The 25,083-nt window shown below is 38.5% G+C and overlaps 1 protein-coding gene across 4 annotated transcripts in view; it reads left to right on the top strand.

Annotated features, from left to right (window-relative positions):
- The first annotated feature begins 9,911 nt into the window (after positions 1-9,911).
- Positions 9,912-25,083, top strand: part of LOC5566499 (putative uncharacterized protein DDB_G0285119) — a 107,836-nt gene continuing 92,664 nt past the window's right edge. For 2 of the 4 annotated variants that reach the window (XM_021840460.1, XM_021840463.1), the window contains exons 1-2: positions 9,914-11,199; positions 17,898-18,106. In XM_021840460.1, the coding sequence (XP_021696152.1) occupies positions 11,189-11,199; positions 17,898-18,106 (220 nt within the window). In that variant the 5' untranslated portion in view covers positions 9,914-11,188. Of the gene's footprint in view, positions 11,200-17,897; positions 18,107-25,083 lie in introns of all 4 variants that reach the window. The other 2 variants (XM_021840449.1, XM_021840439.1) reach the window with 2 other exon arrangements.

Here is a 25,083-nt window from a genome sequence, read left to right as displayed (position 1 = left end):
CCAAAGTTTTACACGATGAACAGAATGACTTTTTTTATTATAATAAAATAGTTTTCAGATTTTTTCGCAAGTGCTTTTTCATGAATATAAATTTACGCAACGTATATTGAAAGAAGATACAGCAATCTAAGCAGTCAGTGGAGACGGAGAGTGGTAAACAGCTGAGAGAGACTCGCGAAGAGGAAAAATATCAACGTCATATGCAGCCCAGTTTCCCCTCTCACGAAACGTCAAATGCAGCCCACCGCTTTTATGGCCGAAAAAGTGAAAAGTATTGTGTTCAAAGTAAATTGTTATTGAAAATCTCAGTCAGCGGAGCAGTTTTTTCCAATGTTGCTGATATATCTAACCAGAAGATTAATTATTTCTCATGTATGCAACGTTTGCTGGCATGAAATTTTACTCAAACGGCTATTTATGATTCGATGTGATGCAAACTCAATCTTTTTTTGCTGAGAGGCTCATGTGGGGATTTGAACGGCTAGCGCATAATTGGTATAAACACAAAGTGGAATAAGAAAAAACTCAGCAATCACAGAAAAAGAAGACCGTCTTCGCGAGTCTCGTCTCAGGTAAACAGCTGAGATGAGACTCGCGAAGACGGTCTTCTTTTTCTGTGATTGCTTAGTTTTTTTCTTATTCCACTTTGTGTTTATACCAATTATGCGCATGCTGTTCAAACCCTCACATGTACCTCTCAGCAAAAAATGATTGAGTTTGCATCACATCGAGTCATAAATAGCCGTTTGAGTGTAATTTCATGCCAGCAAACGTAGCAGACATTAGAAATAATTAATCTTCTGCTTAGATTCATCAGCAACTTTGGAAAAAACTGCTCCGCCGACTGAGGTTTTTAATAACAGTTTACTTTGAACACAATACTTTTCACTTTTTCAGCCATAAAAACGGTGGGCTGCATTTGACGTTTCGTGAGAGGGGAATCTTGGCTGCATATGACGTTGATATTTTTCCTCTTCGCGAGTCTCTCTCAGGTAAACAGTGGAGGGTGAAAAATGACAGCTGGCGAGTCGGCGATCTGGCTAATTCGTTGATGTGATTTTCCCCTCTATTGGTTTCTATCATTTCCATAGGATTGTTTATTATTGATCATAGTGCTTTGGTAATGAGAAGAAAATCTCAAAGCATATGCAAGTAAGTTCTTCGATAATATGTAATATCTCACATATAATTCTAATTTTGCTATTTTCAGACTAACAATAAACTACAGAGAGTAAAGAACTCGGATTAGAGTTGCCTCCTTCCACTGGACCGGTCAGGATAACTGCATAAGTGATTAAATGGTGGCTGTAACCCGTAGGTATATGGCGATGGTCTACGATAGAAATAGGAAGTTCACCGAAGATCATATTCCCCATGACTCATGAAAATGGAGTGTGTTTTGGAGATTTTTTGGAAGAATTCTCATTGAAGGAGGATCCTGATAGGGGCAGGCTTGATAGAAACTCCTCTGCAAGTCAAAGCGGAGGCGATTTTGCAGTTTTTCTGAGGAGAAAAAATTAAACTCAAAATTTTTAACACAGAACCTTGGTGGGCTTCGTGGTTTTGCGGTTAGCGGCGTTAGTTGTCTAGGCGTATTGTGCCACGGGGTGTGGGTTCGATTCCCGCTCCAGTCGGTGAAAAGTTCTCGTCAAACGAAAAATTCATCGCTGGGCTACTGGGTGTTTCGTGTTGTCCGTTGCCTAATGTTAGTGATCGTTCAGTCTGTGCAGCCTATGTGCTGAAGACGGTGTAAATTGTCTTTTTTTAAGCGATTCGAGTGAGAGTGCAATAAAATGTGAGGATTTTTTCTGTTCTCTCTCTCTCTCTCTTGTTGCGATGCTCACCTCTACTTACGTTTCAAAAAAAAAAAACTTGAGGGTCCCGCCCGTACAAGGCAGTCCTCGGGAGTGGTGAGAGCATTCTTTTTTGATGGAATTTTACTCTGGTGTGTTTAATGCTGCATCTTCCACGCTCAATTTTCGTTGCCTCTCTGTTTAGCATTTTTTGTTCCCTCGATAAGAGGCAAAGGTAGCACGCTGTTCTAGAGTATATCACCGAACTCTGATGATGTTAAAGAGTATTATCAAGCCTGGCTACGGGTCCTTCAATGCTTGGCTTTCTCGCCAGACGGCAAAGTTGTCTACCAAGAGATCCGATCAAGAGTGCCCGGCTAGCTATGTTTCTACCCAACAACAGAATCCTTCTTTGGGTCGTCCAAAAATCCAAATCATCCGACTCAAGTTTAAATCCTAATATTTCTCAAATTTCTTTAAGAAAATTTCCACAATATTCCAAATTTTGCTCTTCTATCCAATAGATACGTTCATGGATTGAATTGCATAGAGAATATCAAAAAAAATATTTAAGAGGTATGAATGAAGCAGAACTTAAGATTGCCAAGTTAGTAAACACAAGTACAGCTCCCAAGTCCAATTAGTTGTCATTCATGAGCATATGAAACATAGTTGAGAACAATCCAATTTGTTTAACCTTCCAGACGTCGCGAAGTGGCGTTTGCTGAATTTATTCAATGCCTTCTTGGAGAGCAACATTGTTCCGGATGATTGGAGAAAAGAAGGAGTTATTGCTATCCAAAAGCCAGGAAAGCCTGCATCGGACCACAACTCGTACCGTGCGATTGCGATGTTGTCGTGTCTTCGAAAGTTGTTCTTAGGTTTGCTGATAATATCTACTTGACGTCTGTCCCAGGGTGGGTGTACGGCTGTCAACTACAAACAAAGCTCGCCTAACAATCATCTCTCGGGCGGGCCGTCCCAAACAGCATCATCTCCCACGCGGGCCGACCCAAACAGCACAGGTCGAAACGCGGGCCATGCCAGACAGCGAATGCTGATGCATTTCAACACTCAAACAGCGGGATGCCTAACAGCGTTGTGAGCCAAACAAATCCACCCACAAAACATGAACGGTAGGCGAACCTCGTTGCGTATACCCCCCCTGGTCTGTCCACCTCGTTCCCCAAATTATCACCCATTTTAATACAAGTCTTAATTTTTGTTGTAAGGTCTTTAAAGTCTCTATTTTAATCAAAATGGTAGTCACTTTTTGCCTTAATCCGCTTTCAGGGAAACCTGGTGCAAAATTCTTGGGGCTCCAGAGAAACTTTAAGAGACTCTTACGCGACTACTACATACAGTTTTTAATGGTATTTTTGTCAGACCAGGGAATTTTTCGGGATTTATAGTGATCTCTCCAAAGGTTTGTTATGGTATACTTTCAGGAAATCCACCAGTGATTTCTCAAGGGATGCCCAAAAGAATTGGTGGTCCAGAAAATTAAAGAGCACTTCAAACGCTACGGCCTCCAGTAATTTTCACAAAGATTACTCAGAAGAAAAAACTATCCCAGGATTTCCTCCAGATGTTCTTTTGTACTAGTTCTCCCATCAATTTCCTCGTACTTCTAGGAGATTTCCTACAGGAGTTCTTCCAGGAAGGTTTACTTTAGAGTTTTTCAAGAAAAAAAAAGTTTTGACATTTTTCCAAGAAATTTATTCCAGGCATTTTTATGATGATTATTTTAAAAATTAATCTACGAATACTATTAGGAGTCGCTATTATTGCCAGCATTTCATCAAAATATTGTAGCTGTGGTTTGAACATTTATCAATTTTTTTCTTTCAAATTAAAGTTACAGTTCTTCACAACTACAATCAAGGTTGGTACTACGTTCATTTATCAAAGTTATCACTCCGATTATTCATATTCTTTTTTTCAGGGATTCTGTCCGAATTTATTAAAAAGAACTTGTAGGACATCATTCGGAGGTTCGAGTTTTGTTTTCAGTAAAAACATGAAACATTTCATCGAATTTTGAACTTTTGAAGATGCTTGGATGGACCAGTGGATAAATTTCTGGAGAACTTGGAATTTCTTGAAAAATTAATCGATCTTTGGAGAAATTCCTGATTCTTAAAAAAAATTTCAAATTGAATTCACGAAGAAAACTGAAAAGAGATTCCTAAAGAATTATTTAGCAAGCTTATGAAAAATCACAAAATAAACTCCTTAAGAGGAAAATAACCATCACCCTTTTACAAATGCTCAAATTTGAAGTCATTTTCAAGTTAATCTATCATTGACTTGCACTCGGTATCTGTAATGCAAAGCAAGATTTTCATGAAATTTTTGAACGAAAAAATTGGTTTTTCATGTTTGATGATTGCTGATGATTGAATGATGGATTCTTGAGCCTTAAGCGATCTTAGGAGTAATGTGTGAAAGAAATCCACAGCAAAACGATCAGTTATACTTGTCGTTATGTCACGAGGAATATTATTAAAGAAATGCCTGTTCAAATGAGGAATCAAATTATCATGTCGTAGTTCCGGTTGAGTTTCTTTTTGTGTGGTTTTCTAAAGTTGTTACTTCCGAGACGGTCAGTCACTACTAGCCCTGATTTTATTAAGATAGAAACCACGCCTTCAATGATTTTTTCTAGGTTTGTCGCTGATGTCTGAATCCCATTGAAAAAGCTATAAATTTTCTAAAATTCGAAGAGACTATTTACTTCATATCTGAGTTTTCATGAGCCCTAGTCTAGACTCTAGAGAACCAAACAGCACGCTAAGCTGAAAAATTGATTGATCACCACCAGTATGCAACCAATCGACCATATTTTCAACGTGAACGGTTGTCGGGTTCTCTAAATTTGTGAGCTTCGAAAATTTGAAGTTTTGCTTCGTTTTATAATCACCTTAAAGGCACTTAAACATCATTTGATAAGCATTCATGGGTTTCGTTGAAATTAAAACAAAATCAATTGAAAATTAAAACAAATTCATAGTTATGATTACGTTGTTTCTAGATAGCCACAAAAGCAATGAATAAGTAATGATGACCTACTCTTTGACGTGCAGTGAAATATTAACGTGCATTTCATAAAAATGAGAATAAAATACAATTATTCACAATCTAGCAATATAATTCTAAAGATTATAAGCTATTTGCACAATCGACAAACAAAACTGTTCACGTTGTCACATTCGACGTGGAATTATATCAAGCAAGAAACGCATTTCTTCCATTCTTGGTGATCTTAAGAACTCCTGAACGTACCACCGATCCACCGCATTGATCACACAATAGTTCTTCATAACACTAATCTTGCTTCTGAACTGTAGTCCTCTTTTTCGTTAGTTTCCGTCCTTTTTTTAAGCTTAAATGGTTTTTGTGTAACCTGATGTTTGCAAACCTTGGCGATAAGTTTCGCCGGTAATCTCCACAGTTTGTTCCGACTTAAGTTTTCGCTTCGCTGCTCTGGAAGCTGCGATGAATGTGCCAAATGCCAGGGTAATTTAAGCATAAAATCTTCCGAAGCAGCAGCATAGAAGCTTTGAAAGTCCCCATGAAAGCCACATCCCAGGGCTGCATTTTGACATCTGGAAAGAGGGTGAAGGATGTTTGCACTGTTCAGTTTACCACCAGTTCAGGGTATTCATGTTATTCACATTGTGGGTTCACAATATAAATAGTTTTTTCACACAAAAAAAAAAGTTTAAAATACTTACATTTGTTGGAAAAAGCTTAAAAATCCTTTAAAATGATGATTACCATCACGAACTGCGTAAAAAATGCAGTTAATTTTTCAAAAACTCTTAAATAATGGAGACTAAAACCTATAACGCAGCGGAAAGAATTGTGAGCGATCTCTGGAGCAATTCGTTTTCGATTGGTTTTTTTTTTATATTTGACAGCCTATTTTAAACAAATGTCTACTCGATTGGTTTTATATGTATAAGAGATCGAATGCTTAAAAATAATACATTTTTGTATTTAATTTCAGCATTAATAAGAGCACCCGTTCATTTTATCACCCCTTGGTATATTTCTCTATGCCAGAGTTTTCGCTTCTCGCCTGATTTTCATTTTTATGACTAAAATTTTCCCATCGCAGATCATCAGCTGTTTTTCGTAGTTTTCTCCTCCAACTTTACCCTATCTTAAATGATTATCCATAAATACAAAAATAGAATAATTCGAGAAATTTTCCCTTGCCTACAGTAAAGGTGCATTTAAATTAACGCTTCTATTTGAAACGACGAATCTGATCTGAACTTATCTGATCTTTTCACTTTTCGGAAAAACTTAAAATGTTAGCAGGATTGGAATTTCTATTCCAGCGAAATATTTGAAGGAGTTTCACGTTGAACCATCTGAAACTTCATTAAGAATCTACAGTCACCCCACAGTTGTGGATAGCACACAGATATGGATCAAAGGTGGATTAAAACGTGAATATTTCATCAAATAGAGGTGTAGTTTTGCAATACACATTTTACCTACGTGAACCATAAATCTGTACGTGATGCTGTATCATCATAATATGCTTGAGTATATTTCTTTCGTCCGTAGGAAATAAAATATCAACCATATTTCCAGAAGCGTTGATTCATAACCAGTGTTGCCACAAGTACAGATTTATCTGGAAAGGTACAGATTTTCTGATAGTTGTTGGTACAGATTCTGTACGGTACAGATTACAGATTTTCACGAAAAAGTACATATTGGTACAGATTTTTAGAATTGGCGATTTTTGTTACACAAAGATATGTGATACGTATTATTCGGAACTAATTTCCACAATACTATTACAATTTTTTTTAACATAAACCAATTGTTATTAGAAATAAATAAATTTATGTTCATAATACTATGTTAAATTTCCAAATTACCTAGGATCTCAAGGGTGTCTTTCAACCGTTTAGTACAGATTTTGGGTAAAGATTTTTAGAATCTCTGGTACAGATAAAAAAGATTTTTTAGCCTTCGGTACAGATAGAAATGTGGCAACACTGTTCATAACTGTGGGGAATTGAGACCCTTACCACAGTTATGAATCAAAGATAAGACGATTCCGAGAGAAACGCCAAAACGTATGCTTTCACTAACCATTAGTTTTAGCACGCAGTAAATTGCTTTTATAGCGTTCTGATCCATAATATGAGTCTATTTGATCCATAATTGGGATCCTTCTCTCCCACTGATCCACATCTGTGGGGTGGACATAGTTTGGAATTTCTATTGAAATCGACACTTTTTGGTAATTAACCACGTATTTTGATGTGTTTTATCAAAAACAACTGTATTCTGCAGTGTCAGATAGTTAATTTTGATTTGTACAACGTCACCATGATTTTAAATCACACTTTGTTCTGAAAATTGACCCTTAGTTGATCCATAACTGTGGGGTGACTGCACATCCCATAGAGGTGGATCAGTGAATTGTACATCAAATGAACCCATATCATGGGTTAGAACACTACAACAGCAATATATCAGCGACTTAAGTGAAACGTGCATAAGTGAAAGCTTACATTTTGGATGTTTGTTTGGAATCACTTTATCTTTGATTCACACAATCGCCCACTGTTATGGATAGCACACAGCTATGGATTAAACGGAAAATGTCTCATCAAACAGGGTTGCAATTACGCAGAAATAGTTTTACCGACGTGAGCCAAATCTAAACAACATCGCAATAAATTATAATATGCTTAAGAATATGTTTTTCGTCCGTAGTGCATAAAATGACAACCATATTTCTAGAAGCGTTGATTAATAACTACGGGCAATGAAGGCGACTCCGAATGAAACGCCAAAATGTGTACAGATCAATTGCTGTTATAGTGTTCAAAATATAAACCGATTTGATCCACAATACGGATTCTCCTCTTCCACCGATCCAGATCTGTGAGATAGACGTTTTAATATTTCTAGAGAAATAAACACTTTTTCGTAAATGACCAAGTACAACTATATTCTGTTTATAAGAAATTTTTAAACTTTTAACAACACTAGAACCGGTTTCATTTGTGATACAGAACATGACATTGGGTCACATGGTTCCGGATTTATTCCATGCGTAGTGTGGTAGGCTTTATCCTAAGTGATATTTCTTATTGTATTTTTTGTATATTACTAGAAGATATCTAACCCCATATCGGTCAAAATACCCAGACCAGATGAAAGAAACAAGATTGTAACAGAATGTGTTTCCCTGATATGATTTTCTATATCACCAGTTGTTCTGAATGGGGTTTTCCTTAACCGAGTGGTTAGACTCCGCGGCTACAAAGCAAAGCCATGCTTAAGGTGTCTGGGTTCGATTCCCGGTCGGTCCAGGATCTTTTCGTAATGGAAATTTCCTTGACTTCCCTGGGCATAGATTATAATCGTACCTGCCACACGATGTATAAATGCGAAAATGGTAACTTTGGCAAAGAAAGCTCTCAGTTAATAACTATGGAAGTGCTCATAAGAACACTAAGCTGATAATAAAGCTAATAATAATAATAACACTAAGCTGAGAAATAGGCTTTGTCCCAGGGAGGACGTTAACGTTAAGAAGAAGAAGAAGATGTTCTAAAACATGTACCTTTAGAAGGTAAAATCTGTTTAAATAACATAAATTCTAATAAAACTTGCTTTAAAAAAAAGCAAAACTATAGCAACCCTATTAAAACTATAACACAATTAAAACTTATATCTCAAAGATGTTGTAAAATAACAGAATTATTGCAATTTATGTTGCTGTTTATAACTTTAGAAGATTTTACAATCAACTTACAAATCAAGGCCCAAACGCAAAACGGTGTATGTGACATTTTGATTGATTTTTAGTTGAGTATGTTTGGATGTTTTACTGTTTCTAAGTTTTCCAACGGTATTTTTGGTGATTTTGAACAGAAAAATACATAATTTGTAGAAGATTGGTTTGTTCTGCTGGCTCCCATACTATTTGTTTGGAATGAAAAATTGCTAAAATATTTCAAAGTCGATGACAGTATACCGAGGTCTTCCTATCTTCCACTCTTACTGCATAAACTGCAACGTTATACTACACTAAAACTGTTGTTTCTGTAGTATCTATACATCTATCACACTCATACAGTTTTCTTTGATTGAAGTGATCGCTTCAACATGTCGATTTGCATTTATAACATTCTTTGAGAGATACTTTACCTCTACAGGCATCCCATGATGCAGTAGGCCGTGTAGTGCGGGCATAATTTTGTTGGTAGTTTTCGATAAACTTATCGATATGCAGCTTGGACTTGCCTTTTCTTCTTCTCACGTTGCTTATGGCTAACTCATTTGCCAACCATTCAATGTACTGCCTCTTCGATATATTGGGATTAACCCAACAAAAAAGCACATAGGAATTATGTACATTTTCAATATTAATGAACACTGTTAATTTCCTCATATTCGCTAATTGAAAATTCTCCTACAACATATTTTCTAATCATGCTTTAATCACTCATAAAACAAAACATAGTACACAATTTTAAGTAATATATGGCAGAACTATGTTTAAAAAAAATAACATAAGAAATATTCGAAAAACTGATCAATGTTACCCGGATTACGGTACCAGAAAACATAAATTGAAATTTTTCTTTTCTAAAAGAATAACGTTTACGTCACATGTGTATCATTATTTGAATTCGCCATAGAGCGCTGCATATGACGAGCCTAACCTCACTTATTTGACAGCTGCTGGTCCTGTTGTGACTTAGTCGTTTTTTCCATCATTTTTTGGTGACGGTTTTCCATGGTAGGAAGATAGAATAATACGATCCGTGGGTATCTGCAGTGGATTTGACCTCTCATCGCAGCAAACTTTCACGAAATTAAGAATGATTCGAAAAAAGTACTAAGTCCAAACAGTAAACAACAGGACCAGTACCTGTCAAAATTGATGCGTGACGTCACAGTGCAGTGGAGTATTTTCTGGATCCAATTCTGGTGCCAACGGTGCCAACCGCGCATGGAACCTTTCAACAGCAACAAAACTGCTCGTTTTTACCGTTTCGTTTCTGCTCCCACCCTGATGCCAACCCAACTGACAGCAAAACGATCAATGTCAGATGTTTACTGCTCCTGCCCCCGTATCGCCGCTGTAGTTGAATGACACACCGTTCGTGTACCGCTCCGTTGCAGATATGGAAGTATGCAGATAGAAGCGAGATACACGAACAACAATAAACGCCGGAAAGAGAAGCAGCATTCAAAGAAACAACTGTTTCGAGAAGCAAGCGAGACGAACAAAACGGTGTCAAGTGATACATTCTTCCCAGGTTCGATCAGCAGGCAAGAGGCGCTTCGGACGGTGTGTGCGCTGTTTTCGTCGTTTGGATTAGAGACCTCGAAGTGTTTTCCAAAGTTTGCTTCCTTTTGGAGCGGGGTTCTGTGAACTGGTGGTGCTATTATTATTCGGTTCGTGAACTTGTCCACATTGCATATAAGAGTGTGACTGTCGTGGTCTTTTGGTCGTCGTCGTTCGGAACAGGAAATTCCATCGATTCGGTCGGATATTAATTGCCTCGATTGGAGCTACAAGAGTGCAGAGTGTGATTAGATGGTTGCTTTGATTGCAGTTTGAGACTTTGGTGGGGATCACTCGGTTGCTGTGACTATTAATGCAAATAACGGTGTTGATTTAGAGCTGATTTCGGGGTTATTGTTGTTGACCGAGCGCGACGAGTTTTATGTGTATTGGTGTTAGTGCACAAGCAAGTCATTCAATGCTGATTAAGAACAGTGAAAATACGCAAAAGGGTGAGCCAGCAAAGTGATTGGGGGAGGTAAACACTGGTGGCCGCTATAGCAAAACAAAACCGACGGCGAAATCGTGGGAGAGGAAAGCAGTAATCTAGATGGAGAGAGGAGTGGTGTGAATGAAACTGTGGGAACCTTAATCTATGTAAGGCCGTTGTCAGAAGTCAGTCTTGGAAAGTGTTCGGATACATAGGAATGAAGTGAAATTTTATGGAACCAAACGGTGCAGTTAAGAAGCAGGTTTCGAGAAGAAAATTTGCTTGTGGAATGCGTTTGCAAGAGGAGTAGTGAGTGAAGTGAACCAAATTCCTCAGTGTGACATCGACTTAGTCTGGTACGCTTCAGTTACACCTACCTGGTCACCTTGGAGTCATTGCATGCTGGTAGCAGATAAGTCACACGCAATCGTTGTTGGTCGGTCCAAGACCAGGTGTGTGTTCAAATTAGCCGATGTTGTTGCCCACCGATTGGCATCAACATTACAAGGAAACAAGGGGGATTGATGTTGGGGCCGGCCGTGTGTGTCTAGCAGTAGGACACGACAGACAAATTGAGTAACCTGACCGGTGCAAGAGAGAACCGACCGCGCAGTCATTTGACGAGTCATGGAGAAAAGGTAAATCGGCCTCGGCTCGCAAAACATTCACATACCAACCGCAAATAGCTGCGAGTGCAGCACGAAGGTGAATAGGGGGAGAAATGTCGATGGTGCTTGGGAATGACTTTAACGGTTCTCCGACATTACCCGGAAAGCCATTACCCGGAATGCCATTTACCGGAAGACCATTACCCGGAAAACCATTTACCGGAATGAACCATTTACCGGAAAATTATTATCCGGAAGGACCATTTACCGGAAAATTATTTTTCTATTTCTCGCCTTTTTCAAAACGTTCTTTTAATCGTTTTACGGTCATTCAAGTCAGTATTTTGTAACGATAATGGACAGGGGATGTTCTTCCTTCAAAATACCTAAGCATCGAAGAGGAGTCTAAGATATCTTCATACTTGATCATGTCAATATGCACCATCTTCATATATTTGCATTTCATAGATGATCCACCCTTCTTTTAAAAATAAGCTGTTCTTTTAACTTATCTTTGCAGTTTTTCTTGGCTGAACTGGCTAAATTTGGGTACAATTATGTAACTTTACTTTTGACATTCGACCGTCGGTTCTCCAAGCGTCCAATTGTTAATTAATAAGCAATGATAAGAATTTTGAACACGATTAGTTGTGCTCCTTTTCGCCGAGTGTCAATCCACCGAATGTCGTTTCTATAAACGTCAATAACCGAATGCAAATCCTCCATATATTCCTTTTGTCTAGAATGACTCATTTCAGGCCATCTGATATTCACCCTTCTTTATTTGGTTGGCGGTTCTTTCGAGTTCCACCGATCTCGGCATTTTTGGTAAAATGTGTTTAGTAGAAAATGACCAAATATATGACAATATGATTGCTTACTGTTCTTTCTAGTATATTATCCTGGCATTGGATTTGGGGTACAGACATTCAGAGTTATGACATTCGTAGTATATAGCATAATCAAGCAAATTCAAATGAAAAGTAGATCTAATTAAGTTCAATATTTTGGAATCCAAAGATGGACGTCACAATGGCGAATAGTGTCTCTACTCTCAATCACCGAGGCACTCTTAGTTTTGTTTTGAATTTTTAGATTTCCTCTAAAGGCTCCCTTAAATCAATGCGATTTTTAACGGTGACAGCGACATGCACATGCGCTGCATGCACAGTTTAATGAGCGTGTCTAAGCCACAGCGACGCAATTTCGCAGAGATTTTCGTCGTGTCGATCTCTAGATGGTTCCATATAAGAGTGCTTGCAGCGACTCAACAACAAAATCGCGTCGATTTTTTGTCGATGTCGCTTAAAAAATCGTGTTGATTTAGGGGAGCCTTAAAGCTAAAATGAGAATAGCACTGTTGTATGTCCCTTCCCTCGCAAGATTAGAGTTTTTTTTTTGTTATACAATATTTAAAATGGATTCTAAATTGCTATTGAAAGGGAATACCATCATAAATCCAAACATTTTCAAATGCTGAGATGTTCTATTTACAATAATGTACCCAACCTTACGGTGAATATACATCGAAGCCAATCCTCAAATTTTCAAGAGCACAAATCTAGGAAACCAGGCACCGGTTCAAGCTGAAAACTTAATCGATTAATCACAGTTGGCAAATTTGACGACGTTTCAGAGCTAGAGAACTTATATACTTGTCAAACTATGTAAGAATGCAAAAGTGGTCAGCTATTAACTGTAGAAATGCTACTAGAATAGCTTTGTTCCTATTGACTCGTAACGCCGGCAGGAAGAAAAACATATTTGGTCCATAGCTGTTTGTCTTTTGAAAAAGTGTTTATAGAAACCGAGGGAGTCAAGAATGTCAATGGTTAGCGTGACATAATTTGTGATGAGTATCATTGAAAGAGAATAAAAAAAATATACAAATGTACTGAAAATGGTCGTCGAAAATGGAAGATTTGGCTTTCCGGGTAATGGTGCATTCTGGTAAATGGTACATTCCGGTAAACGGTTTTTCCGGGTAATGGTATATTCCGGTAAGTGGTATTCCGGTAAATTGCATTCCGGATAATGGTATTCCGGGTAATGGTATAGAATCGACTTTAACTGCTTAAACGAAGCTTTCCAAGTTTCTTGAGATAAGTTTTCCAAACTTCTGGAGAAAAGCTACAAAAGCATTTTTGAGAGAAGGTTTCGAAGCTTATAAGAAGGATGTTTCCAAGCTTCAAGACAGAAAGCTTCTAGGAAGAAGCTCATCAAACTTGGAGAAAAGCCTGCTAAAGAGACGGCTTCTATAAAGGCCTTTCAAGATTCGGGAAAGAAGCCTTTCAAGCATCTGAAGAGAAGCCTTCCAAGCTTCTGGAAAGAAGCCTTTCAAATATCTGGAGAGAAGTCTATCAAGCTTCTGGAAAGAAAACTTCGAAGCTTCTGGAGGGAAGCCTTTCAAGCTTTTTGAGAAAAGTATTCCAAACTTCTAGAGAAATGCCTTGTAAGTTTCTGGAAAGAAGTCTTGCAAGCTTTTTGAGATAAGACTATCTAATTTCTGTAGAGAAGTCTTTCAAGCTTCTGGAGAGTAAACTTTCAAACATCTGGAGAGAAGCCTATCTTGCTTCTGAAAACAAAGCTTGCAACTTTTTGAGAGCAGCCTTTAAAGCTTCTGGAGAGAAGCCTTTCAAGTTTCTTGAGATAACCTCTTACAAGCTACTGGGGAGAAGCCATTAACATTTATGGAGAGAAACCCTTCATGCTTCTGGAGAGAAGCTTCTTAAACGTCTGGAAAGGAACTGTTAAGGTTTCTAGAGAGAAGTCTTCCAAACCGCTCAAGAGAAACCCCAAAGGCTTCTGTAGAGAATTCTAAAGATGCTCCTGGATAAAAGCCTTCCATGATCCTGGATTTAACCTTTTCTAACGTTTGAAGATAAGCTTTCCAAGCTTCTTAAAACCAGCTTTCCATGTTTCCGGAGAGAAGCTTTCCATGCTTCTATAAAGTATCTGAAAAGAGGCCGTTGAAGCTTCTAGAGAGAAGTCTTTTGAGCTACTGGAGACAAGCTTTCCAAGCTTCTGAGGAGAAGCTTGCAAGCTTCCACCCAGGTAACATTGGTAGCTGATTACTAGTTTATTCAGCTGAAAAGAGGCTGCATAAACCGCTTTATAGCTGAATAAGCCCAGATAGCCGTAGCGGTAAACGCGCAGCTATTCAGCAAGACCAAGCTGAGGGTCGTGGGTTCGAATCTCACCGGTCGAGGATCTTTTCGGGTTGGAAATTTTCTAGACTTCCCAGGGCATAGAGTATCTTCGTACCTGCCACACGATATACACATGCAAAAATGGTCATTGGCATAGTAAGCTCTCAGTTAATAACTGTGGAAGTGCTCATAAGAACACTAAGCTGAGAAGCAGGCTCTGTCCCAGTGGGGACGTAACGCCAGAAAGAAGAAGAAGCTGAATAAGCCTTTCATGCTTTCGTGAAATGAGCTTTTTAAGCTTCTGCAGAGAAGCCTTCTAAGCTTCTGGAGAAAAGCCTTTCAAGCTTCTGGAGAGAAGCCTTTCAAACTTTTGGAGAGAAGCCTTTCAAGCTTCTGAAGAAAAGCTTTTCAAGCTTCAGAGCAGTAGCATTTTAAATTTGTAAAAAGAAGTTTTCCACGGTTGTGGAGAGAAGCCTTTCAGGCTTCAGGAGAGAAGCCGTTCAAGCTTCTGGAGAGAAGCTTTTCAAGCTTGTGAAGCGAAGCCATACAAGCTTCTGGAGAGAAGTCTTGTAAGCTTCTGGAGAGACGCCTCTCAAGCTATTAGAGAGAAGCCTTTCAAGCTTCTGAAGAGAAGCCTTCCAAGTTGCTGGAAAGAAGTCTTTCAATCTGCTGGAGAGCAGCCTTTCAAGTTTTTAGAGAGAGGCCTTTCAAGCTTCTGGTGAGAAGCCCTTCAAGCTTCTGGAGAGAAGCCTTTCAAGCTTCTGGAGAGAAGCCTTTCAAACTTCTGGGAAGAAGCCTTCCAGGGCTTTGGAGAAAAGCTTATCAAGCTTCTGGAGAAAAGTTTTTCTAGCATCTGTACAGTAGCCTTTCAAGCTTCTGGAGAGAAGTTTTCCAAGGTTGTGTAGAGAAGCTTTTCAAGCTTCTAAAGAAAAACCATTCCAGCTTCTGGAGAAAAGCGTGTTAAGCTTCTGAAGAGAAGCCTTCAAGCTTTTGGAGAGAAGCCTTTCAAGCTTCTCGAAAAAAGCATTACAAGCTTATGAATAGCAACCTTCCAAGCTTCTAAAGATCAGCTTTCCAAGCTTCTGGAAATGCGCTTCCCGAGCTTCAGAAGAGCAGCCTATCAAGCTTCTCGAAAAAAGCATTACAAGCTTATGAATAGCAACTTTCCAAGCTTCTGAAGATTAGCTTTCCAAGCTTCTGGAAATGAGCTTCCCGAGCTTTAGAAGAGAAGCCTTTCAAGTTTCTGGAGAGAAGCATTTCAAGCTTCTGGAGAAAAGCCTTTCAAGCTTCTGGAAAGAAGCCTTCCAAGTTTTTGGAGAAAAGCTTATCAAGCTTTTTAAGCTTCTGTAGAGAAGCTTTCTAAGCTTCTGGAATAAAGCCTTTCAAGCTTCAGGAGAGAAGGCCTTTGAAGCTTCTGGGAAGAAGCCTTTCGAGCATCTGGGAAGAAGCTTTGCATGCATCCGGAGAAAAGCCTTTGAGGTCTCTGGAGAAAAGCCTTTCAAGCTTCTGCAGAGAAGCCTTTCAAGCTTCTGATGAAAAGCTTTTCAAGCTTCAGAGCAGTAGACTTTCAAGTTTGTGGAGAGAAGTTTTCCACGGTTGTGGAGAGAAGCCTTTCAAGCTTCAGGAGAGACGCCTTTCAAGCTTCAGGATAGAAGCCGTTCAAGCTTCTGGAGAGAAGCTTTTCATGCTTCTAAAGAGAAACCTTTCCAGCTTCTGGAAAAAAAGACTTACAAGCTTCTGGATAGATGCCATTGAAGCTTCTAGAAAGAAATCTTTCAAGTGTCTATAGAGAAGCCTTTAAAGCTTCCGAAGAGTAACCTTTCAAACTTCTGGAGAGAAGCCTTTTAAGCTTCTGGAGAAAAGCCCTTCAAAGTTCTCAAGACAAGCCTTTCAAGCTTCTGGAGAGATGCTTTGCAGGATTCTGTGGAGAAGCCTTTCCAGATTCAGTAGAGAAGCCTTTCAAATATCTGGAGAGTGGCTTTTCAAGCTTCTGGAGAGAAGCCTTTAAAGCTTCCGAAGAGTAACCTTTCAAACTTCTGGAGAGAAGCCTTTTAAGCTTCTGGAGAAAAGCCCTTCAAAGTTCTCAAGACAAGCCTTTCAAGCTTCTGGAGAGATGCTTTGCAGGCTTCTGGGGAGAAGCCTTTCCAGCTTCTGTAGAGAAGCCTTTCAAGCTTCTGGAGAGATGCTTTGCAGGCTTCTGGGGAGAAGCCTTTCAAGCTTCTGAAGAGAATCCTTTCAAGTTTCTGGAAAGAAGTCTTTCAAGCTTCTGGAGAGCAGCCTTTCAAGCTTCTGGAGAGCAGCCTTTCAAGTTTTTAGAGAGAGACCTTTCAAGCTGCTGGAGAGAAGCCTTTCAAACTTCTGGGAAGAAGCCTTCCAAGGCTTTGGAGAAAAGCTTATCAAGTTTCTGGAGAATTTTTTTTAGCATCTGTACAGTAGCCTTTCAAGCTTCTAGGGAGAAGTTTTCCAAGGTTGCGGAGAGAAGCCTTTCAAACTTCTAAAGAAAAACCTTTCCAGCTTTTGGAGAAAAGCCTGTTAAGCTTCTGAAGAGAAGCCTTCAAGGTTTTGGAGAGACGCCTTTCAAACTTGTGGAGAGAAGCCTTTCAAGCTTCAGAAAAAAGCCTTTCAAGCTTCTGGAGATAATCCTTTCAAGCTTCTGAAGAGAAGCCTTTCAAGCTTCTGGAGAAAAGCCTTTCATGCTTCTGGAGAAAAGCCTTTCCAGCTTTTCGGAAAAGCATTTAATGTTTATGAAGAGAAGCCTTTCAAGCTTCTGAAGAGGAGCTTTCCAAGCTTGTGGAGACGAGCTTTCCAAGCTTGTGGAGACGAGCTTTCCAAGCTTGTGGAGTCGAGCTTTTCAAGCTGCTGGAAAGAAGCCTTTCTAGTTTCTGGAGAAAATCCTTTTTAGCTTCTTGGGAGAAGCCTTTCAAATTTCTAGAGAAAAGCCTTTTAAAGTTCTGGAGAGGAGCCTTTTTTTGGAGAGAAGGCTATTAATCTTCTGAAGAAACAGCTTTTTAAACTTCTAGACAGAAGCCTTTCAAGCTTGTGGAGAGAAGTTTTCAAAAATGGTGAGAGAGGCCTTTCAAGCTTCAGAAGACCAGCTCTGTTTTTACACCTTTATATGGATGATCCATCTACCCGGACCTCTTACAACTAATAGTGACGTCGAAGAGCGTCGTAGTTTTCGCTGTTGCGTTACCTCGGGTCTCGGGCCTAGCTGCTTTGGCCCGGGTACTTCGGAGCATTTTGTGCTTTCCCCCTGTTCGACCCGGCAAGCAACAGCAGTTTGTATAATTGCATAAACGCATAACTCTCCTCGTGTAGAGTAGGAGCCCCGTATGATATACACGGTACAGTTAATGCGTTTTCCACATATTCACTCACTCTCAGTCCAAAACCCATTCCCATACCGACGACGGTCGATGGACGGCCGGAGTCTCCGTAGCCGTAGCCATAGCTCAGTAACAGCTCGCGATTAGTTCTTCGCTTACAACAGTTTGTTTCGATTGCGTTCTTTTCTCTTTCATGTTCCCGTTCCCTGCGGCTTTTCGGTTTCGGTTTCTGTTTCTGTTTCGGTTGCAACAGTTTCGACGATATAACAGTCTCCAGCCTGTCGGATCTGCAGCTGGTGGGAAATTCGGTGTCCGGAGCGGGGGTCGTCACGATACCGGATCATCTCCGGGAAGCAAGCTCGCAACTCAACAGCAACAGTAACAACAGAAACGGTGGAAACTCAGGAGGAGGTCAACAGCAGCAACAACAACTACAACGCAACAGCTCCATCAACGGTAACGGTGAGAAAAAAGTTTATGCTAATTAATTGAATTAGAATTCCTTTCGTGGCGTCTCCTAATAAATGGTGGACACGGTTCTCAATGCTGAATGGTTGGATGAGTGGCAAAGTGATGCATGAACAATGTGTTCATATTTTTAGACAGAAAATATATATTTTTTCAGATTAGCATCTGAAATGACCATCAATATATGTGAACAGAATGGCTTGACTTGATTACAGTATCAAATCGCTTTAGACTGAAAAGATTGGATGCTATTGGGGCCCATAGCCATAGTGGTAAACTTGCAGCTATTCAGCAAGATCATGCTGTGGGTCGCGGTTTCGAGTCACACCGATTAATGATCTTTTCTGATTGCAATTCTTTTCGATTTCACATGGTATAGACCTCAGGTATAGACTATCTTCGTCCTTGCGATATGCAAACATGGTCAAATTGCAACGAAAGCTCTCAGTTAATATCTCTGGAAGTGCTCATAAGAATACTAAGCTGAGAAGTAGGCTCTGTTAAATTAAAGACGTAACGAAGGAAGAGGAAGACTATTGTTCTTTAGTGACAAATTTTCGGCATCGACATCGCTCTAATATTACAGTATTAAGTCTTTTTTACCAGGAACAGTCTTTAAATTCAACAACAACTTAACATTATCTTGATGACAGTTGAGGTAAAGATCCTTCGAAGCCAAATCTAGAATTATCAAGAGCACAAATCTAGAGAACCAGACAACCGTTTATGCTGAAAAGTTCACTAACTGGTCACTCGCTGGTGGAGACCAATCGACCAAATTTTCAGCGCAAACGGTTGTCAGATTCTCCTAATTTGTGCTCTTGAAAATTTGAGGTTTGGCTTCGATACATCTTTACCTCTCTTGTAATAGTGGAAATGTTGTTATTTACTAAAATCATGGCACCTGAAGCAAAATATGAAGGCTAAATTTTGACAAGTCATTTACATTTTGAATAACACTCCAACCTCTTTTTACGACCGTTATCGGGGGGTAAATAGGTTGATAATCGGAGGAAAAAAATTTAACATTTAAGTTTTCAAATTCCTGCAGAGATGGTAACACTGCTAGATTGTTACCAAAAGAACCAATAATATGGGAGTGTTATATGCAGACACCATTTAATTTTGCTAACTGTATTCAATTTTCACCAAACTTTAAAAAAGCGTTGCATACAGTTTGCCGACGCACTAATATTCGTCTAGCGGGCAACACTTTCAAAGAAGAATTTTGGAAAATACAAAACCTTCCAATTTCATCTAGATAGAAAAATATAATGTTCAGCAAGATTGGAACAAACTTCCACTGCTGTCCAATCTTCATGTAGGGTTCCAAATTATTTTATAGCTGGCAACACTGATCAAGTAAAATTGATTAAACTCGAAAAACAAAACGAATTGTGTTGTTAAGGTCAAATCTGTCAGGTCTTCTATAAAGCACAATTTTGGGATGTTCTTGAATATCTCGTATGCGTACTATCTTTGGTCAAAGCATAAAAATTAACAAGGCTGGCTCTTTACTGATGTAAATATCAAGTTTCATTGTAAACATGTGACGTCACTCCTTCGGTACCATGTACTTTCCGGGCCACTAGATCATTTTTTTTCGCTAATTTATTCGAGGTGGATAGGAATGACGTCGTCAAGTAGCTGTCAGTTTTCGTAATACCTTCTTAATATAGTTCACCGTGTCTTCGGATAAGTTTCAGTAGGGTAGTGTAGAGTTCTGATAATAATAGTTTTATAATGCTCAAATTACAACACAAAGTTGGGTAAACAAACTTTACCGTGTGAGTGGAGAGTTTGCAGAAACGCCGTACTTCAAGCATCGACTGGCTAGCGCGAGTCGAGTCAATGGGATAGTAACGAAACTAGCGGCCGGACGTGCTGTCGTAAGTAGGAGCAACACAGTGGAATTAAACAAGGAGGAGCAGTTCGCTTCGGAACGAGGGTATTGTACAGATTGTACAGGTAGAAGCATCGGTTTTGGCCAGTTTAAGAGAAAATGTCATTACAAATTATATGAGAAGCCCTATTGATACTACAAATATGTCAAACGCAATCTCTCAATCCATATTATGTATGAAAATATAGGAACTGAGTAGAAACCATTTTTTCGCTTCGAAAATCTCATTGGTCAATACTGGCCACCAGAATCAGTTTCGACCAAAGATTTACCTTCGGTTCCCTAATTGGTCAATAACATTGATATTTTATGAGAGTGACCAATTGAGAGTACAGTCACCCCACAGTTAACAAGGTTACCCAACTAACATTCACTCATTTAACAAACACCATTATGGCAGTTTTATTCAGCATCATGTTTAATAACATTTTAATAATTTTCATGGCCAACCTTTGTTCAGGCGTTGTTAACACAAATTTGGAGAAACTTTAAAGCATGTCGTTGAATTCCCCCAACCAACAATTCAGAGCCACAAACAAGCATGCATGTTTAATTATTGGTCAATAACGGTAATGACAGCTGAATAAAAATTTTGCTCTATAAAGAGCTGAGAAGGTGCTTTTTAAACACAAACTTAGGTCAATGTTCAACGTTGTGCATTAGAATGAACAAAAGTTGAATCGCCACTTATTAAACGTTTCTAAAGTCAAGCCGACTAGTCAAGATTGTTTTACTAATGAGCTGAACAAGACATGTTTCCCTCAATTAAAAAGCCAATATTCCACTAACAAAATGTATATGTCTAAGAAGACGAACTAACGTTTTACTTGCGTCGCACTTCAGCTATTTCCACATGTTTAACATAAACATGAATAAGAGCTGAATAAGTATCTTATAAAATCCTAATTTAGGGGGGTCCGTAGCCTTGAGGTTACGCTTTCGCTTCATAAGCGGAAGGTCATGGATTCAATTCCCAGCCCCTCCACAAAAAAAAACCGTCCAGCCACCAGAAGACACCGCACGGAGGAGCGTGCTTTGGAGAGCACATTCATCCTCCGTCAGTATCAGATGGGTGACTGAGACAAACTGACCCTCTTCGCAGGCAGCTAGCCTCACTAACAGCAGAGCTCTCTCCTACCTGCTCGGTGTGAGAGTGAAAGAGTCGGAGAGAGTGAAAGTTGATGTAAATATAGATAAGTTAAAAATAGATCTGTATCGAAAAAGAAGCTACAGATCAACTGATTCCGGCACAGTAGTGGCCACGAGCACGGAGTGCCTTAATAAAAAAAAAAAAAAAAAAAAAAAAAAAAAAAAAAAAAAAAAAAAAAAAAAAAAATCCTAATTCAGCTTTAGTATATTATAAGAACAGTTGATCCAATAGAGGCTAAAATGACGATTAACAAACACATTATTCAGCAATAAATAAGCCTTGTAAAAGCGACCACACTATAGCTAAATTTCATAAAATGGACAAAATATCCGAAATTCGTGTTGAGTTCCGAATGCATTTCAAAGCTTATAACTTATGCTTTCTCAGAACTTTTTAAATAGCTGTTCAGAAAATAAACATGGTCAGCCTCAAGAAATGTAGAATTATTTTGAAAAACAGAAACAAACATTTGAGCTAAGTATTCCTAGTAGGAGCGAAGTACTGACTAACAAAGCGTGATTTTGAATTGATTGACATAAAATATCTGAATACAACATCAACATTTTGTATGTTTTTTTGTCCGTAGCTAATTTTAGATATCATTTCCAGATCTTTTATATATTATATCTATCAAGTTAATATTACTTTAAGCTTTTTTTTTTTTTTTATCTTTATTATAGTGGCTTTTCGCCCTGGGCGAGTTCGCCACTCACTTTAAGCTATCCATATTATAATTTGCTATTGCTAAACTTTTTTTGCCTGCTCGGGATGTTGTTCCGTACAAGAAAAGTGGAAATTTCTATGACAGAATTGTTTGTTAATCGTCATTCTGGCCTCTATTGGATCAACTGTTCTCATAATATTCTGAAGCTGAATTAGGATTTTATAAGATACTTATTCAGCTCTTATTCATGAACATTAAATATCCATCTTATTCTCAAACATAAAATATCCAACTTTTTTTTCTGTTATATTAATTTTCAGTGCGGCAAGGTTGGGCAAAGCCCACAAACTTGAAACTCATACGTTGTTTGTTTTTCGATTCTCTCAAATCACATAAACCATCTCTACGAAGTATAAAATCATACCAAGAGTTTATCAATTTGGACCACCAAAATAATTGAACAGCTCTACAGTGCGACGTGTCGGGACGCGTCTATCGTGTGTGCACAATCATCGCGATCGTTGAGCGAAGTGATGTCTGAGTTGCTTTCTGTAAAATCATAGCATTTAATGTAAATTGATCACAAAAATCATTAAAATTTGATTAAATCGGTGATCTTGTGATGGAAAACTATTTGCAAAATGATAAATTTTAATAATATGCAGCAAATGTTCCGAAAACAAGCATATAACAATTGGTAGAAAAATCTGTCACCAAGCACCTGGCAACACCGTCATCTTTTGCAAGCATAAACCGTACCGGTGCATTGCAAAAATATGCGCTAAATCCAATATAAAACAGAGAAATTCCGTTGCCGTTCATTAAATTATAATCTTTTCTTTTGATATGTACGATTGAAGAGTTGATTTTGATTTCCAATATTCGTTAATCTACTAAATTTCCCATGTGTTTACATAAAATTACGCTTAACACAATTGTTATATTTTTTGTTTGTTTGTTTTGAAAATGTACATGGAAAAACGACACTACTACTATTACATCAATGATGATTCTAATGATTCTTTGAGTTACACGCCGCTTCACCTTAATGAGTGATTTTGTGGCGAACGAATGTGCTGGATTCATTGCAGCGGCCGAAAGTGAAGTGTTTGGTGGATCCGAACACTACACAGAATGAGCCATTTTACGAAGCAGGTGAAATGACAGGAGACCTGGGATTTTCCAATCATCGTCGTCAGTTTTCGCGATGATAATGGTTGATGACTGCGCGCATTTCTAGCGTAGCTTTTCATCCAGGTGAAAACTTAAATGGAGAAAAATTATTAAAATATTTCTGATCACAAAAATGCCTTTTTATGTGCAATATGGGTAACAAAGAGGTAGCTGATACAATAACTAGGTGTAATGATGCAGTAACGAACATTTTTGGATCTCATTTTTGTCGTTTTCTTCATGTCCTCGTTTGGTAAGATGAGGCGTTGTTGAAAATCACGCTGGATTTAATCCCAGGTCTCCTGTCAATTGACGCCATTGCGGCGATCAGCTGTTCCGAAACGTCTCGTAAAATGGCTTATATAGTTGTTCTTGAGAATACACCTTAAAAATCGCGATTTTTCACCAAAATGATTCTCCCAATAAATTTATATGTGTTTTTTTCAACCAAATCAATAAAAACGTATAAAAATGTTTTTCGCTGTTTTCGTTGCAATTTTGTGCGATTTTCAATGTCATTTTTTAGGTCGATAAATAATCAAATTTCTGAAACTATTGCCGAGAGCCAACTTGTGCACTGTCATAGTTTGAATTACATGCAAAACATATGTTGAATTTGTCCTTAAAAAGCTTATTGAAGGACCTAAACTTTAATCAACTCTGGGGGCAAAACGCCCACCCCTATTTCATAACACCAAAACAGCCGTTTGAATTCAAATTCTACCAAACGTAATGCCACGTTGAAGTTACGCGCAATTTAAAACCTTACAAATGTACATTTTTCGCATCAGCATGTATACTATTATTGAACAATAACATCTGAACAAACGCCCGAATGTATGCAACACATATACAAGTATGATTGTGTGCGTTCGTTTACAGCATGACTAACGCCGAACTCAAGCGGGGCGTTTTACACCGCAAAACTATACATATGCAGTTAAGCAAGCATTTTTTTTAAATTAATTTATAAACCCCAGAAAAGTAAAAATGGATAGCTGTTTCTACTATTTGGTAGAAAACATGTTTGTCTATCCGAGCATAATTAAAAAAGAGCATAAAATAATGTTTTTCACATCTAAAATCGCTGTTCTCCTTAACGTGGGCAAACTACCCCCAGTCCCCCTAACAGCTTTTTCTCTGAGAGGTAAAAGAATGGTGTGTTAATAGAGATAGAAAACTATAGAGGACGAATGTCGCTGCTGTTCCCTTTGTTCTCGCTCAGAAACATGTTTAGTTTATTACCTCTATTGGTGTGTTAGTGAAAGCATACACGGAGCCGCAAATCAACCCAACTTTGACTTCTTTTGACGCAATTCGGCTCTTCCGTGGGATAACCGTTCCGTTGGGTTAACTGATAAAAAAGAATGTTCTTTACCTATCATTAGGTTGTTTCCATTTGACAGCGGCAAAACAAACTCAGTGCAAAAAAAAATCTACCCAGCGTTAGCTTTCGATGTCTCCGTGATGGGTTAAAACAACTTAACGTTAGGTAAACTCGAAAGAACCCAAATTTGGCTTATTCCATTGAACTTCAACGCTGGGTCGGTGCGTCTCTCTCTATTTTTGACAACATTGCTGTTGCGAGAGAGGCAAAATAACCCAAGCGTGGGTAAAAACTAAATGCAGTTTACCCTAATTTGAGTGAAAAGAACTTAATTTTTGGGTATTCTGATTTCTCCGTGTACGTTTGAGCGGAATCTGTCCAATAACTGTTGTATGGTTTTCAATTCACCACAGTTGTGAATCAACGCTTCTGGGAATACGGTTAACATTTTATTTCCTACAGACGGAAACAAATAGGGTAAATGATGGCTTCGGCACCCTGAGGGTATTTTCGGCAGCACTAACTTATCGTCCTTGTTAAATTTATCTACGGAACAAGAGTAAACTTCAATGTACTCAACACATTCCTTGAACTATAATCTTCCATGTAAATCACATCTTACACAAAAATATTATATAACATGGGTTTTATCATTAAATCAAATAAATGCTTAAGAAATTATCGTCATTCGTGAGCTGCCGAATAAAACAACACAAAAACAGCTTACAAAAACTCACCACCTTAAAAGGTCCAA

The sequence above is a fragment of the Aedes aegypti genome, chromosome 1 (genome assembly GCF_002204515.2).
Source record: "Aedes aegypti strain LVP_AGWG chromosome 1, AaegL5.0 Primary Assembly, whole genome shotgun sequence".
NCBI classification, from domain to species: Eukaryota; Metazoa; Arthropoda; class Insecta; order Diptera; family Culicidae; genus Aedes; species Aedes aegypti.
This window is presented reverse-complemented; position numbering and strand designations above follow the sequence as displayed.